Source organism: Neolamprologus brichardi, chromosome 17, assembly GCF_056152115.1.
Source record: "Neolamprologus brichardi isolate AB-2024 chromosome 17, ASM5615211v1, whole genome shotgun sequence".
NCBI lineage: Eukaryota > Metazoa > Chordata > Actinopteri > Cichliformes > Cichlidae > Neolamprologus > Neolamprologus brichardi.
The window spans coordinates 8,942,268-8,954,410 of record NC_142120.1 but is presented as its reverse complement, the minus strand read 5'-3'; the positions used below and the strand labels follow the sequence as shown (position 1 = coordinate 8,954,410).

The 12,143-nt window shown below is 41.7% G+C and overlaps 1 protein-coding gene across 1 annotated transcript in view; it reads left to right on the top strand.

The window, feature by feature from the left end:
• Positions 1 to 9,751, top strand: part of gsap (gamma-secretase activating protein) — a 52,389-nt gene extending 42,638 nt beyond the window's left edge. Inside the window, exons 29-32 of the mRNA XM_006780643.3 lie at positions 2,579 to 2,640; positions 6,139 to 6,243; positions 7,543 to 7,639; positions 7,821 to 9,751. Of these exons, the coding sequence (XP_006780706.2) occupies positions 2,579 to 2,640; positions 6,139 to 6,243; positions 7,543 to 7,639; positions 7,821 to 7,921 (365 nt within the window). The 3' untranslated portion in view covers positions 7,922 to 9,751. The remainder of the gene's footprint in view (positions 1 to 2,578; positions 2,641 to 6,138; positions 6,244 to 7,542; positions 7,640 to 7,820) is intronic.
• The last annotated feature ends 2,392 nt before the right edge of the window (positions 9,752 to 12,143 follow it).

The window sequence follows — 12,143 nt, the reverse complement described above, 5'->3', positions numbered from 1 at the left end:
AATCAACATGACATAACAGCTTTATAGTAAAAGGAACTGACACAACTAGTGCCTCAAAATATCTTTAGATGTTCACTACAGAGATGTGGGTAATAAGGGAGCATGTTTGCAAGATGCTGCAGTTATCTGACTTCATGAAGAGCGCATTGTTTAAAGGCCAAACATTTTTGACTTGTCACAAAGATCAACAGACCCAAAAATATCTGAAGATGAAATATTTCAAACAGTCTGAATGTATTCAAAGTTGGTGTAATTGGCTCTGCGTCATGTTCTTAGTATGTTTTTACTGAAAGTTCTCCCCATTGTCCCGATTCGCGATGTTGAGAACCAAAACAAAATATCAGAGGCCCAGAAGGATGCAATCAAACAGATGAGTTTATTGAACACACGCGTGGGAAGATGTACACTGCAAAACATCAGATGTAGATCGCCACCCAAAAATACACTTCAGATTGCTTTTATAATGTCAGGGTTGGTTAACGGCCCTTCTCGCGTTGTACAAGAACATAATTTGTATTTTAAGGGCATCATTTGCATGTTTTATAGACAATGAGCAATTTTAAGAGATAAATGCAGACACTGAAGTTCCCCTCTCTAGCATCTTCTCCAAATATGGCGATGGATTCAGGCTCTGATGTTTCCCAGGGACTGGTCCTCCTTTTTGGCCCATCTTCTGTCACCTGTTACTAAACAAAACTCAAATGCAACAAGAAGCCGGATACATTCAGGCCTTCACTCAAGCCTGTTTCTAGATTATATGTATTATATGTGTTTTGTAGGCGTGTACGCAGTTTTAACCTTCTATAGCTCCACGGCACTTACACAATAGATTGTCTGGACATTGCGCCGAACAAAGCTTACAACCTCCGATTAATTGACCGAGCTCCAACTCTTTAATCAGCACAAAATGCAATGTGTGTAAAATGATCTTAGCTGTACCTGTAATAAAAAGGTTAATGTAATGCCAACAGCTTCAATAAATGTTTTACTGAAATGATGATTAATTTAATTCATGCAATGGTAATGACTTAATGCAAAGTTAACTAATGCAATGGTGATAATGATGAGTATGAGTAGCAGTAAAATATTTCCCTTATTCCACACCATCCAATCAATATACTGTATATATGTTGTAGATATACAACATATATACATATGTAAGATTAGAATGCTGTGTGTTCAGAATGGCAATGCTAAAATCCTGCTGTTAAGCAGGTTTTACCATCTTAATTTGCCACTTAACTATAAAAAAGTTAGCGGTAGTACATCCAGTGGTTTTTAGCTCAAACCATAAATGGTGGGCTGACCACCCACCAACTTCAGCCCCATGAAAGCTTTGGCATGGTACTGCACTCTCTAGGTGCAGTGCAGAGCTCTGTAGTCCCACCTCTGCGTGCCATTTAAGAGCAATGTGTGAAATAATTGGATCCTGCTGGACTTGAGACAGTCCAGCAGGTGGTGGAGAGAAAAATGCTCCAGAAGCTGAAATAAGTTATGATCAACCCTACACACCTGCTCCATGCCCTGGAGGTTATCAACAGCAGAACCTTCAGTCAAAGACTGATTGCACCAAAGTGCAAGTCTAAGTGCTTCCGCAGCTCCTTTATAACAGCTACTATAATAAGGTTTAATGCACATTAATAATAATCTGATTTTAGCCACGTTTGCATATTTTCACATTGGCTGTTTTATTTATTTAAGTATCGTTAACTTTATTAGGAATTAATATTGCTTTGCTGCTTGGGATGTGTGGAGTTATGTCTGTGCTGAAACTGCTGTCGTAAGTGGTTCTAAGAATTAAATTAGTAATTAGTACTCACGTGTGAAGCTTTTTCTGCTTGTTTCAAAGTAAAATATATTTTACTATTACCCAAAAGATTAATTCTATTCACCTGGACGTAGCGTTTTCAGTGGGAGAAACATTTCATCTCTCATCCAAGTGACTTCTTCAGTCTCAGCTGAATCCAGGTTTCCCCAACCCTTAACAGTATATTTGCATAATGACTGAAACTAGCACCACTGACGAACAATGGGCTGTGAGGTCAGTTTCTTCATCATTAATATGCAAATTGTCATATCGACTGATCAACCACTGATCAAGGACCATTGATAGTGATCTTGATGCATAGGTTTACGGTAAACATCAAATTTTAAATGTCCCCTATTAGATTTCATTACTGTTTATAAGGTTGGGAAAAGCTGGATTCAACTGAGACTAAAAAAGTCACTTAGATGATTGACGAAACGTTTCTCCCGCTGAAAACGCTACGTCCAGATGAACAGAATGAGCTTTTTTAGATTTCCTTACCTGGATGATTGAGCATGCATCAAGATATTTGACTATTTATTCATATTTTCTATTCGTTTTAATCACCTGTAATAAATGTGGCATTTGAAGGAGCATTAAGAAGAGTTTTACATGCCGTCTAGACTGAGTGCTGAGGATTGTGGAAATCTTGATGGTGATATTTGCATTTATTTCAAGTGAGGTGTTGTGGTATTTTTTCTAACATTTGGGGTTTGTCTTCAGTAGACTAATTAGCAACATGTCATCTCTCTGTTTCCTCTGTGTGTTTAGATTTGGACAACAGTGATGCCAATGAGAGGCTGAAATTCAGCATCCTTAAGAGACTTCCTGAGGTATGTGCATCTCTGCAAAGGCTTTTTTCCAGGGTCTTAATTCCTAAAACAGTACATTCAAACAAACGTTACAACTCAAAGTCTGCAAACTAGGAATTTAGAGCAAAACTACAACCTGGAAGGAGTAAGGAGTAAAAGAATATAACAATGCACAGGCTATTCTCATCACTTTTCTTAGTGGGGTGGAGGTGGAGGGGAGTTGTCATCTTTTCTCGAATGGTTCTCTACCCAAACTTCCCATTCCGGTCCAATTAGGATTTTGAAGTTATTTTAGGTCTCATCTCCCTCAAGCCCCCCTCAAGCCAATCACAGAGCACTTGTGTAACCAGCTGGTACGAGAGTGAAGGCGCATGTGAGCGCAGAGGGTTGGGGAGTGGGTTTCCATACATAGCTGTCTACTGAGTCTGTGTCTGTTTATGTCCTAGCCCTTGTGTAACTTCCACGTGTTCCTGTGTGGGTACAGTATATTTCTTTTGTAGCTGCGGGTGTGTTTGTGCATGTGTGTGTGTGCATTACATCTGCACTGTGAACACAGGAATGTTCAGTGTTTAGCTTCTCTGGTTGGGCTTTGGCGGGCAGAAGAGATTTAGCAGGTACAGCACACACACTGAGTTAGAAAACAGGAGATGTAGGAGATTTCACCTTGACTAAGCCCAACACCTCTCATGATTCCCATCCTGTGTGTGCTTGACCCCCCCCACCCCCGACCACCAAGGATTTCCATTAAATGTTTATAAGCAATATTTGCACAGTATGAGGAACACCAGGGATCAGAATGCAGTTGAACCAGCTCTTTTGTCAATTCATGCAGGAATATTATAAATGCTTACTACAGTTATTGTGGCGGGACTAAACTAAAACATGATACGCAACAGAAACTCATTGCAAGAATTAATTAATGAAATGCTCCAGCTGCCAGACGTAATTGTGGCCTGGCTAACTAAAATTAACTGATAAAATTGTTGCTGCATAAATCAAGATTAAATGTGGCGACACGTCTCACCTAATGCCACGCATCAGAGAGGTTCAGAGGCAAAAAAAATGAAGCCAACTTGCGGTTACTGAAATAGCCTCCTGAGGTTGGCTCCAAAAATGAGTCAGTCCAAATAGGCTCCCTTGTTAACACCAGAAATTAACATGTTTACAGCCTGGTACAGTGATGTTTTTGCTCTGCTGCTAATTTCCTCCCTCGTGACTTTTTCACTTTTTTTTTTTTTTAATATGCTCACTGGCCACGTTGTTAGGTACACTGATTCAAATGCTTGTTAAAGCAAATTTCCCATGGCAGCAACTCAAAGCGTTTCGGCTTGTAGAAATGGTTAAGACAAGCTGCTGAAGTTCAAACTGAACAGAAAGGTGATTTAAGTGACTTTGAAAGTGGCTGTTGGTGTCAGGTGGGCTGTATTTCAGGGTATTTCAGAAAAATGGTAAATGGATTAGTGCTTAGATGCAGCTTTTTTACTCTAACTGAGAATTCAAAGCCCTTTTTTACTGCTCACTCACCTTTTTACTACAAGCCTCACTCACCCAGTCAAACACCCACATTCATAAAGTGCTTTATTCTGTGCCTAAGTGCCTTCTGTAACATTCAATCTCACATTTGTACTCAGATGAATGTCTCGGGGCAACCTGGGGTTCGGTATCTTACACAAGGATACTTTGACATGCAGGCTGGAGGATGTGGTGATCGAGCCACCAACCTTCAGACTGACAGACAACTCAGCCATATCTCTCGAGCCACAAAAATCCTGCAGAAAATGCTCATCTACTCTGATTTTCCAGCACAACTATATATTTACAGAAAATAGTCCAGAAAATAGAAAATCTCCAGTGATCAGCATTTCTCTTTGTGAGAGGTGCCTTTTTGACGCCAGAGGTCAGAGGAGAAAGGCCAGATCGCTTCAAGCCAATAGGAAGGGAAGCGTAATTCAATTAGCCAGTGTTTGCAACCAAGTTATGCATAAGAGCATCTCTGAACGTACAAGATGTTGAACTTGTGAGCAGAAGCAGCAGAAGAAGACCCCACTGGGTGCCACTGTTCTCACTTAAAAACAGGAAACAGAGGCTACGTTTTGAGACTGGATGGTGGGATCAGGACTTAGTGTAAACAACATGAAAGCATAGATCCATCCAGCCTTGTATCAACAGTCAGTGAGACTGATGTTGGTGCTATAATGGTATAGAGCAGGGGTGTCGAACTCCAGGCTTTGAGGGCCGGTGTCCTGCAGGTTTTAGATCTCACCCTGTTTCAACACACCTGAATCAAATGATTAGTTCATTACAGGGCTTCTGGAGAACTTCAAGACATGTTGAGGAGATAATTTAGCCATTTAAATCAGCTGTGATGGAACACGGACACATCTAAAACATGCAGGACACCGGCCCTCGAGGCCTGGAGTTCAACACCTGTGGTATATAGCCAATCAGGACGGCTATATCTGACAAACCATCCAAAGTAGGATGGTTTGTCAGACATCACTGTAAAATTATCCTACCGGTAGGACAGTTTGCCAAAGCTTCAAGTCGGCTTCAAGTTTGTTTGGCCGGGGTTTCTCAAATCTGTGACGGAATGGGCAGTGGCGTGCGTTCCATGCCAGCGATGGCAAGATTTATGTATATTTATGCATATTTGACAAGCTGAAGGCATTCTGTACTGTACAGGAGACACGGCACGAGATTGATTGACAATTGTCTACAGCCAATCACGAGGCAGAACACAAAGCACTGTAAAAAAAAAAAAAAGAAAAGAAAGAAAAGGAAAAAAAAGCATGCAAAATTGCATAAAAAAATCCGCGAAACAGCGAGGCTGTGAAAGGTGAACCGCATTATAGCGAGGGACCACTGCATATATATCTGTAAATATATTCAGTAAATATATGCTGTGAGTCTAATGGAGTGAGTTCATTGTCAAAGTTTATATAGTCAGGTGTTATGACCACAGTGTAGCCATCCTATGATGCCTGCACCCAGCAGCATAACCTTGGTGAATCTAAGCCACACAGAGCTAACGCAGTCCTGGCAACAGGCGGTTCAACTCAGCACTAAAGCGGTCAGTAAGTGTAGACTACCCCAGCAGCCTGTTGTTATTTCCATCCTGAAAAACGAATTTCTTCATATTAATAGTTTGCAGTATTCTATAGGTGTAATAATCCCTATACGAAGTTCAGTCATATATTCCAGTCAGGTATGAAGTTTATAAGTTGCCCAGTGCAGCATCCTGTTTAGTTATTTTGTGATTAAGTAATGAGTGCAGTTGTGTGGAAAGAAGTTGTGTTGAAATTGCGACAAAAACACTAAAAATTAAAGATGCGTATTTCTCTGAAACCCCTCATTAGCAGTTCACACCACAATAATGGTTTTGTGTTCCAGTTGGCAAAATAGAAAGGGACAGGTGTTCATAAGCTCCAGGGATATTTTTTATTTTGACAGCATGAACTACATGCCTAAAATATAAACTCGGTTATGTGTGTGCATGTGTGTGTCTGTGTGTATGCGTAGCCTATGGTGAAGAGGATCTACCACATGTGGGATCATCCTGTCAGTTCTGCCTCAATCTCCAGAGATTATGTCAAGACTCTGCTGGAGAAACAGAACAAAAATAAGGTAACACAGAAGAGTGTATCACACATGCCAACTTTCATACACACCCTAATCTCACAGACATTTTTAGAAAGTTATTCAGGCATTTAAAAAACAGAAAACTGAGAGAAATGTTTGCACTGGAATGTGCTATCATTTGATTTTGATAATAGATGCATTATTTTTAAATCCTCCAAAAATGGGAATATATAACCATACCAGCTATGTAAGGATGTTGTTTTATGCTTCAAAGCGAATGTGCTAACAGGGTGGTGTTGACCTTTACTTTATGGAAATACCATCGATTTTGTGGGTTTTTGAACATAAATATAGACTCATGCTAAGGGTCAGTAGGGAGAAGTTGAATTCTGTTTAATTTTATGTAGCTTTGGGCTAATTTTGCAGCCGCAGAACCTCGGTACCTTGTAGCCACTGATTGAACTACGAATCCTCTGTATACCAAAGTGTTCTAGAGTCCAGTTTGGACTAAGCTTTAGCTTTATGCAATGGAGCAGTGATCACAAGCACACAAGCGCAAATCTACAAGTGTTGCCGTTGCTCAGTCAAAGATCAGGCCTCACTCAGATTGAAATGCTGTGGTTGGACCTTAAGAGAGCTGTGCATGAATGGATGCCCATAAACCTCCATGAACTGAAGCAACACTGGAACAATAAACAATGGCATGTTGTCAGTCATCTGAGGTTGTTTTTACCGCCTCCTGTCTAAAACCTTAGAACTGAGAGAGGTGTACTTCCTTTTCACCATGACTGTATGTTCTTAATCAGTAGTTTTTAGTGTTCTCAATGTTTTCAATGCTTAAGGCATGGTCTTTTCAATTATAAACCCTCACTGAACAGGCATTTAGAGCGTCTATAGGTTATCTTTCAGACCCATGGGTCTATTTATGGTTATATTAATCAAATAATTATACAGAAAAATATGCTTTTTCTCATTTTTAAAAATAAACTACTACCAGAAAGTTTTATTTTTTTGGTTTATTTGTTTCTGCACAGACATAAAATAAAGACATTATTACTGAACATGTTAAAGCAGTCACCCACTGATTTAGTCGGATGTGATGCTATCGCCAAGTCTCAGTCAGCTAATTGGCTCACAGAGAAGGCGTGGAGAGCCTGTGACATTTGGTGCAGCGATAGTCTGTTGGTGCCTTAAAAGTTAAACTGCAGCCAAGTTTATCTTAGAGAAGAGCTAAGGTGACTCAGTTTCTGGATTTGCGGCAGATTTGTCTGACTGTTTTCTCAAAAAAAAAAAAAGGCATAAAAAAACCCTGAAGTTGTGCTTTTTATTTTCCTTCCTCCTTAGGGACTTGCATTCACGGGCACAGACAAGCCTGGCTTCAGACCTGAGTTTGTGCCTCTTACCTACCTGGCAAAAATACTCTCTGATATAGAGGAAGAAGGTATTGTGTGTGTGTGTGTGTGTGTGTGTGCGCTTTTGTGTTTAGATAGAGGCCTTTCGAGGATTAAGACAGAATGTGTGTGCATGTGTGCGTGCATGCCTGGCCAGAAAGCAACTCTGTACCACAAAGTCTGCTGTTCTGTTTTCTATAAGAATTTCTGTCTCTTTCTGACTCCGAGCAGCTCCGAACCCCTTCGAGGAGCAGGAGAACGTCGACGCCAGGTTTGTGGAGGAGACGGCTCTGAAACAGACGCTAATTCTGCTGGGTTTCGAGAGAAAATGATAAACGCGCAGAGGTGGAGAGGGACGCGGGGCGGATGGATTGAGAGGGAAAGAGATGGGGAGGAAAATGTGTTTGAGAGACCAGTCATCATCGAAGGGGCCTCGAGGACAAGTAACGGATGGATGGATGATGGAAGGAGGGAGGGCGAGAGATGAAAAATGAGCGGCGGGATTGAAAGGCAGAGGCGTAGACATAAACAAGTTCTCACTGTGAGATGATGAATTAGGGTGGGACGGAGGGGTAGATGGATGGAGATGCTCAGAATAGGAGGCAGAGTCATCACCCCAGTTTTCCCACCTGCTTTTCAGGAAAGAGCTGAGATGGGTTGCGATGTACGAGGAACAGCTGCAACTTTACGCAAACCAAACAAATTGTTGGCAACAGCAGAAATTAGAATACAATAACCAACATGGGTACACCTTCACTTACGGTTTAATTAAACTTTGGGAAACTTTTTTTTTTTTTGAAATCGAAAACTGCAGGCAGTTATTTGCGTCGTCTCCTCAGCTTCTCTTCTTGCTTTGATAGAATTTATGAACATTGATGTCAAATGCTGTGAATGGTAATTATAAATCACTTGTTTAACTTGCCGGGCTACCTGTAATGCTGCTGCACCCCATCAACTTGATTATATGCTGACAAAAGCTTTGATGGTTGTGGTTTGATGTGGTCAGTTGCTCTGGTTTTAAAGTGGACCTATTATGCTTTTCCTTATTGTCTGGCATGCATGTGCTGTTACAGTGGTGGATGCTCACATCAAACATGGCTGGAGTTTCGAATGATTAAGTCAGCATATGTGCAAGTTCTCTGTAAGCGCCAAAAGCTCAGACAGTTTCCAAATTCAAATTCAGAATTCCGAATTTCAAATACAACTTACAAAAGAAAATTAACAGAACTTTTTAAGCACTGTGATTGGCTATTCTTTGTATAAATGCAGTTCTCTTTCAAGCGTCATTCAGTATCTCCCTATGGGAAGCGCCCTCTGCTGTCACCATCATGTAAGCTCCACTATTACCATGCACAGCCCAATCACTTCAAAGAGACTGGGCCCCCACTAACCCCCTTTATAAGAGCCCCTGGCCCCACACCAGGACTTCCCGCTTTCTGCCCTGTGGGGCAGGGATAGCTCAGTAGGTAGGGTGGTGGCCCCTGAGCAAGTTACCGTCCCTACACACTGCTCCCCGGGCGCCCAATGGCTGCCCATTGCTTCACTGAGCGAATGGGTTAAATGCAGAAAGGAATTTCCCCACGGGGATCAACAAAGTATACATTATTAAAGATCACTAGAACTCAGCCATCAGAGTAGTTTGCGAACATAGATTTAGCCCCACCCATCTGCTGTTCAAACCTTTTGTGTACATGGAGCAGCCAATCGAAAGAGCTTCTTAAAGGCCCACTATAAGGAATTATTATTGTTCAGAACTGTGACTCATCCCAAATTCAAGAATATAATATAAAATATGAGGCTGGAAATGAGCATAATAGGTCCCCTTAAATGCTGATTTATGCAGAATGATTTGTCTCTCTGACACCACAACTACATATCTATATGTTCATTGTTTGTAACACTTAATAGCTCCTGTTACCAAACCAAAATAAAGAGAACACAAAATCACTCCATAACAGGCAGTAAGAGTCTGCCTCCACACACATGTTCAGATGCGTGCTTTGAAAAATTGTGCTGTAAATGTTCCTAATCCTTTCAGTGCTTGGATGTTTGCACCCTGTGCATCATCCAGCACTGAATTCCACAGATTATTTACATGTTGTGTTTTGATTGCAAAACCAGTGCTCTGGAAGAAGGGATCTCTCAATCGCTCATGTTTACACCGAAATGTAAATAAATGTTTTGTTTTTTTTAAATGGTGGGGGTTTTTTTCTCTTTTTTTGCCTCACTTTTAAAGAACATGGCAGAGACACAAGCTTTGATCTGTGTACTGCTTCCCAATAAATTTTGATGACAGGATGAACTTAGCACTTTTGGAGCGCGGGGATAAATTAGGAAAAGACGTCTGCTTTCAGTGACATAATTTGTAGCGTGAAAGGCTCTGTGGAAGTGAGCTCTGATTCTCGAGAATGTCTGAGTGTTTTGGACAGGCTCAGCAGACCTCCAGTAAAGTCAGGAAATAATCTCAGCGTCAGTCATCACACGCGCTGACTCACATTTAATCAGGAACACACCCGTCAAGCTTTTTCCCCCCTTTTTCGTTACATAACCCACAACGTTTCATTAGCAGCTTTCAGCTTCATCACTTTTGCTGCTTCACCTTCAGTCCTTTCTCCTGTGGGCATTTCCTCTTTTAAATGTGATCACTCCTCACCTGATTGCCCCTATCGCACTCTGTTATGCAGTCAGTGTTATGTAGGCAGCTAACAGTTTGGGGCTAAGTTAATCTGACAGCCCTCAGCATCAGCATGCGATGGATGATCACACACACATCACATCAGCAGGTCACCTCCTTCGGAAGTTGACTCACGCAGAGTGTTGCGCAAAGCTGGTTTATGCCAGTCATTTCCTGTCAAATGAGCTCAAGTTCCTCAAAATTACTTGTTTAGCATTTTTTTAAGCTTTTATACTGACAGTAGGGAACAGGTGGAAGAGACACTGGACAGGTGGAGGCATGAACTGGAGAGATGAGGAATGAAAGTCAGTATACAGTAAGTGTGTGACTGAGAGGGACACTGGTGTAACAGTGAAGATTTGTGGAGAAGTAGTGAAAGCAGGGAAGTTGAAATACCTGGTGTCAAACATCAAAAGCAACGGAGAGTCCAAAAGAGCTGAAGAAGACAGGCAGGGGGAATGGGTGGAAAAAGGTGTGACAGCAGGACAGGAGATGAAGCGAAAGGGAAGGTCTGCAAGATGGTTGTGAGACCTGCTGTGATGTATAGTTTTGAGAGGGTGGTGCTGATGAGCTGGAGGTGTAAGAAGATGCTAAGATTTTCACAGGTAGTGACCACAGTGGACAAGATTAGAAATGAGTACATCAGAAGGACAGCTCATATTGAACGCTTATGACAAAGTCAGAAAGGCAAGGTTGAGATGATTTGGAGATGGCTGGAGGGGAGAGTAGATATATTGGGCAAAGTATGTTGAAGATGGGGCTTCCAGGCAGGAGGAAAAAAATTCATGGGACGTCGTGAAGGAGGGCATGCGGAGGGTTGGTGTGACACAGGAGGATGCTAGGGATATGTAGATCAGCAGTCCCCAACCCCCGGGCCATGGACTGGTCCATGAGTCATCTGGTACTGGGTGGCGAGAGTTGAGGCTCGGGTGTGAAATTTATGGTTTTCAGGGTTTTTATTGTTTTTTATCATTATTTTTTAAATTGTTTTCGCTAACTTGGTTTCGCTGGGTCTTTTCCCATGTGTTATGAATAAATCTTTTTGTTTCTGTTACTGGTTTTATTTTGTTGTATTTATCCATGACACCTTAAAGGCCGGTCCGTGAAAACATTGTTGAACATAAACCGGTCCGTGGCGCAAAAAAGGTTGGGGACCGCTGATGTAGACGATCCTCTTTGCTGACCCCTAAAGGGAGCAACTGGAAGAAGCGTTCCAGCAGTGGTACTCAGGTAGGCTGAGGCAAATAAACAGTGCTCAGTTGGTTCTAAGGATCCCAAAGTGTTCTATTTTTTAACAGTCTTTTATTTACAATTTTGGTGAGCCCATGAGTAGCTCTTCTTAGCTGACAGGAGTGGCGCCCAGTGCGGTCTTCTGCTGCTACAAGATGCTCTTCTGCACAACAATCTGTCCATTTTTCCTCTGACCCTCCAGCATCAACAAGGCATTTTGCCCATTTTTGGACAACTCTCTGTAAACCCTGGAGATGGCTTGTGTGGGTAAATCCCAGACGATCAGCAGTTTCTGAAATACTCAGACCAGTCCGTCTGGCACCAGCAACCAATTTAGACCCTTTCAGGGCAGTCACATGCTTACAATCTGCAAAACAGAACTGCTTTAATCTCAAACTAAGATCGAAAAAAGCTTCTAGTAACTTTTTAGTTTCAAAGGCAGTTGACTATGTTTTCGATCACTAGTCACCAACTCTCCACCCAATTTAGATCCCCCTCTCTTATCCCCTTGACTCTCCTCTGCTGCCTTCCCCCTTCATTTAAATTCTCCTCTCTCTTTGTCATTCCCTATGCTCTTTCAGTGCTTGAGCTTCCTCACCGTATTTACATTTATCATTTCAGGCATTAAAGGAGACACTCCCAGCCTTGCA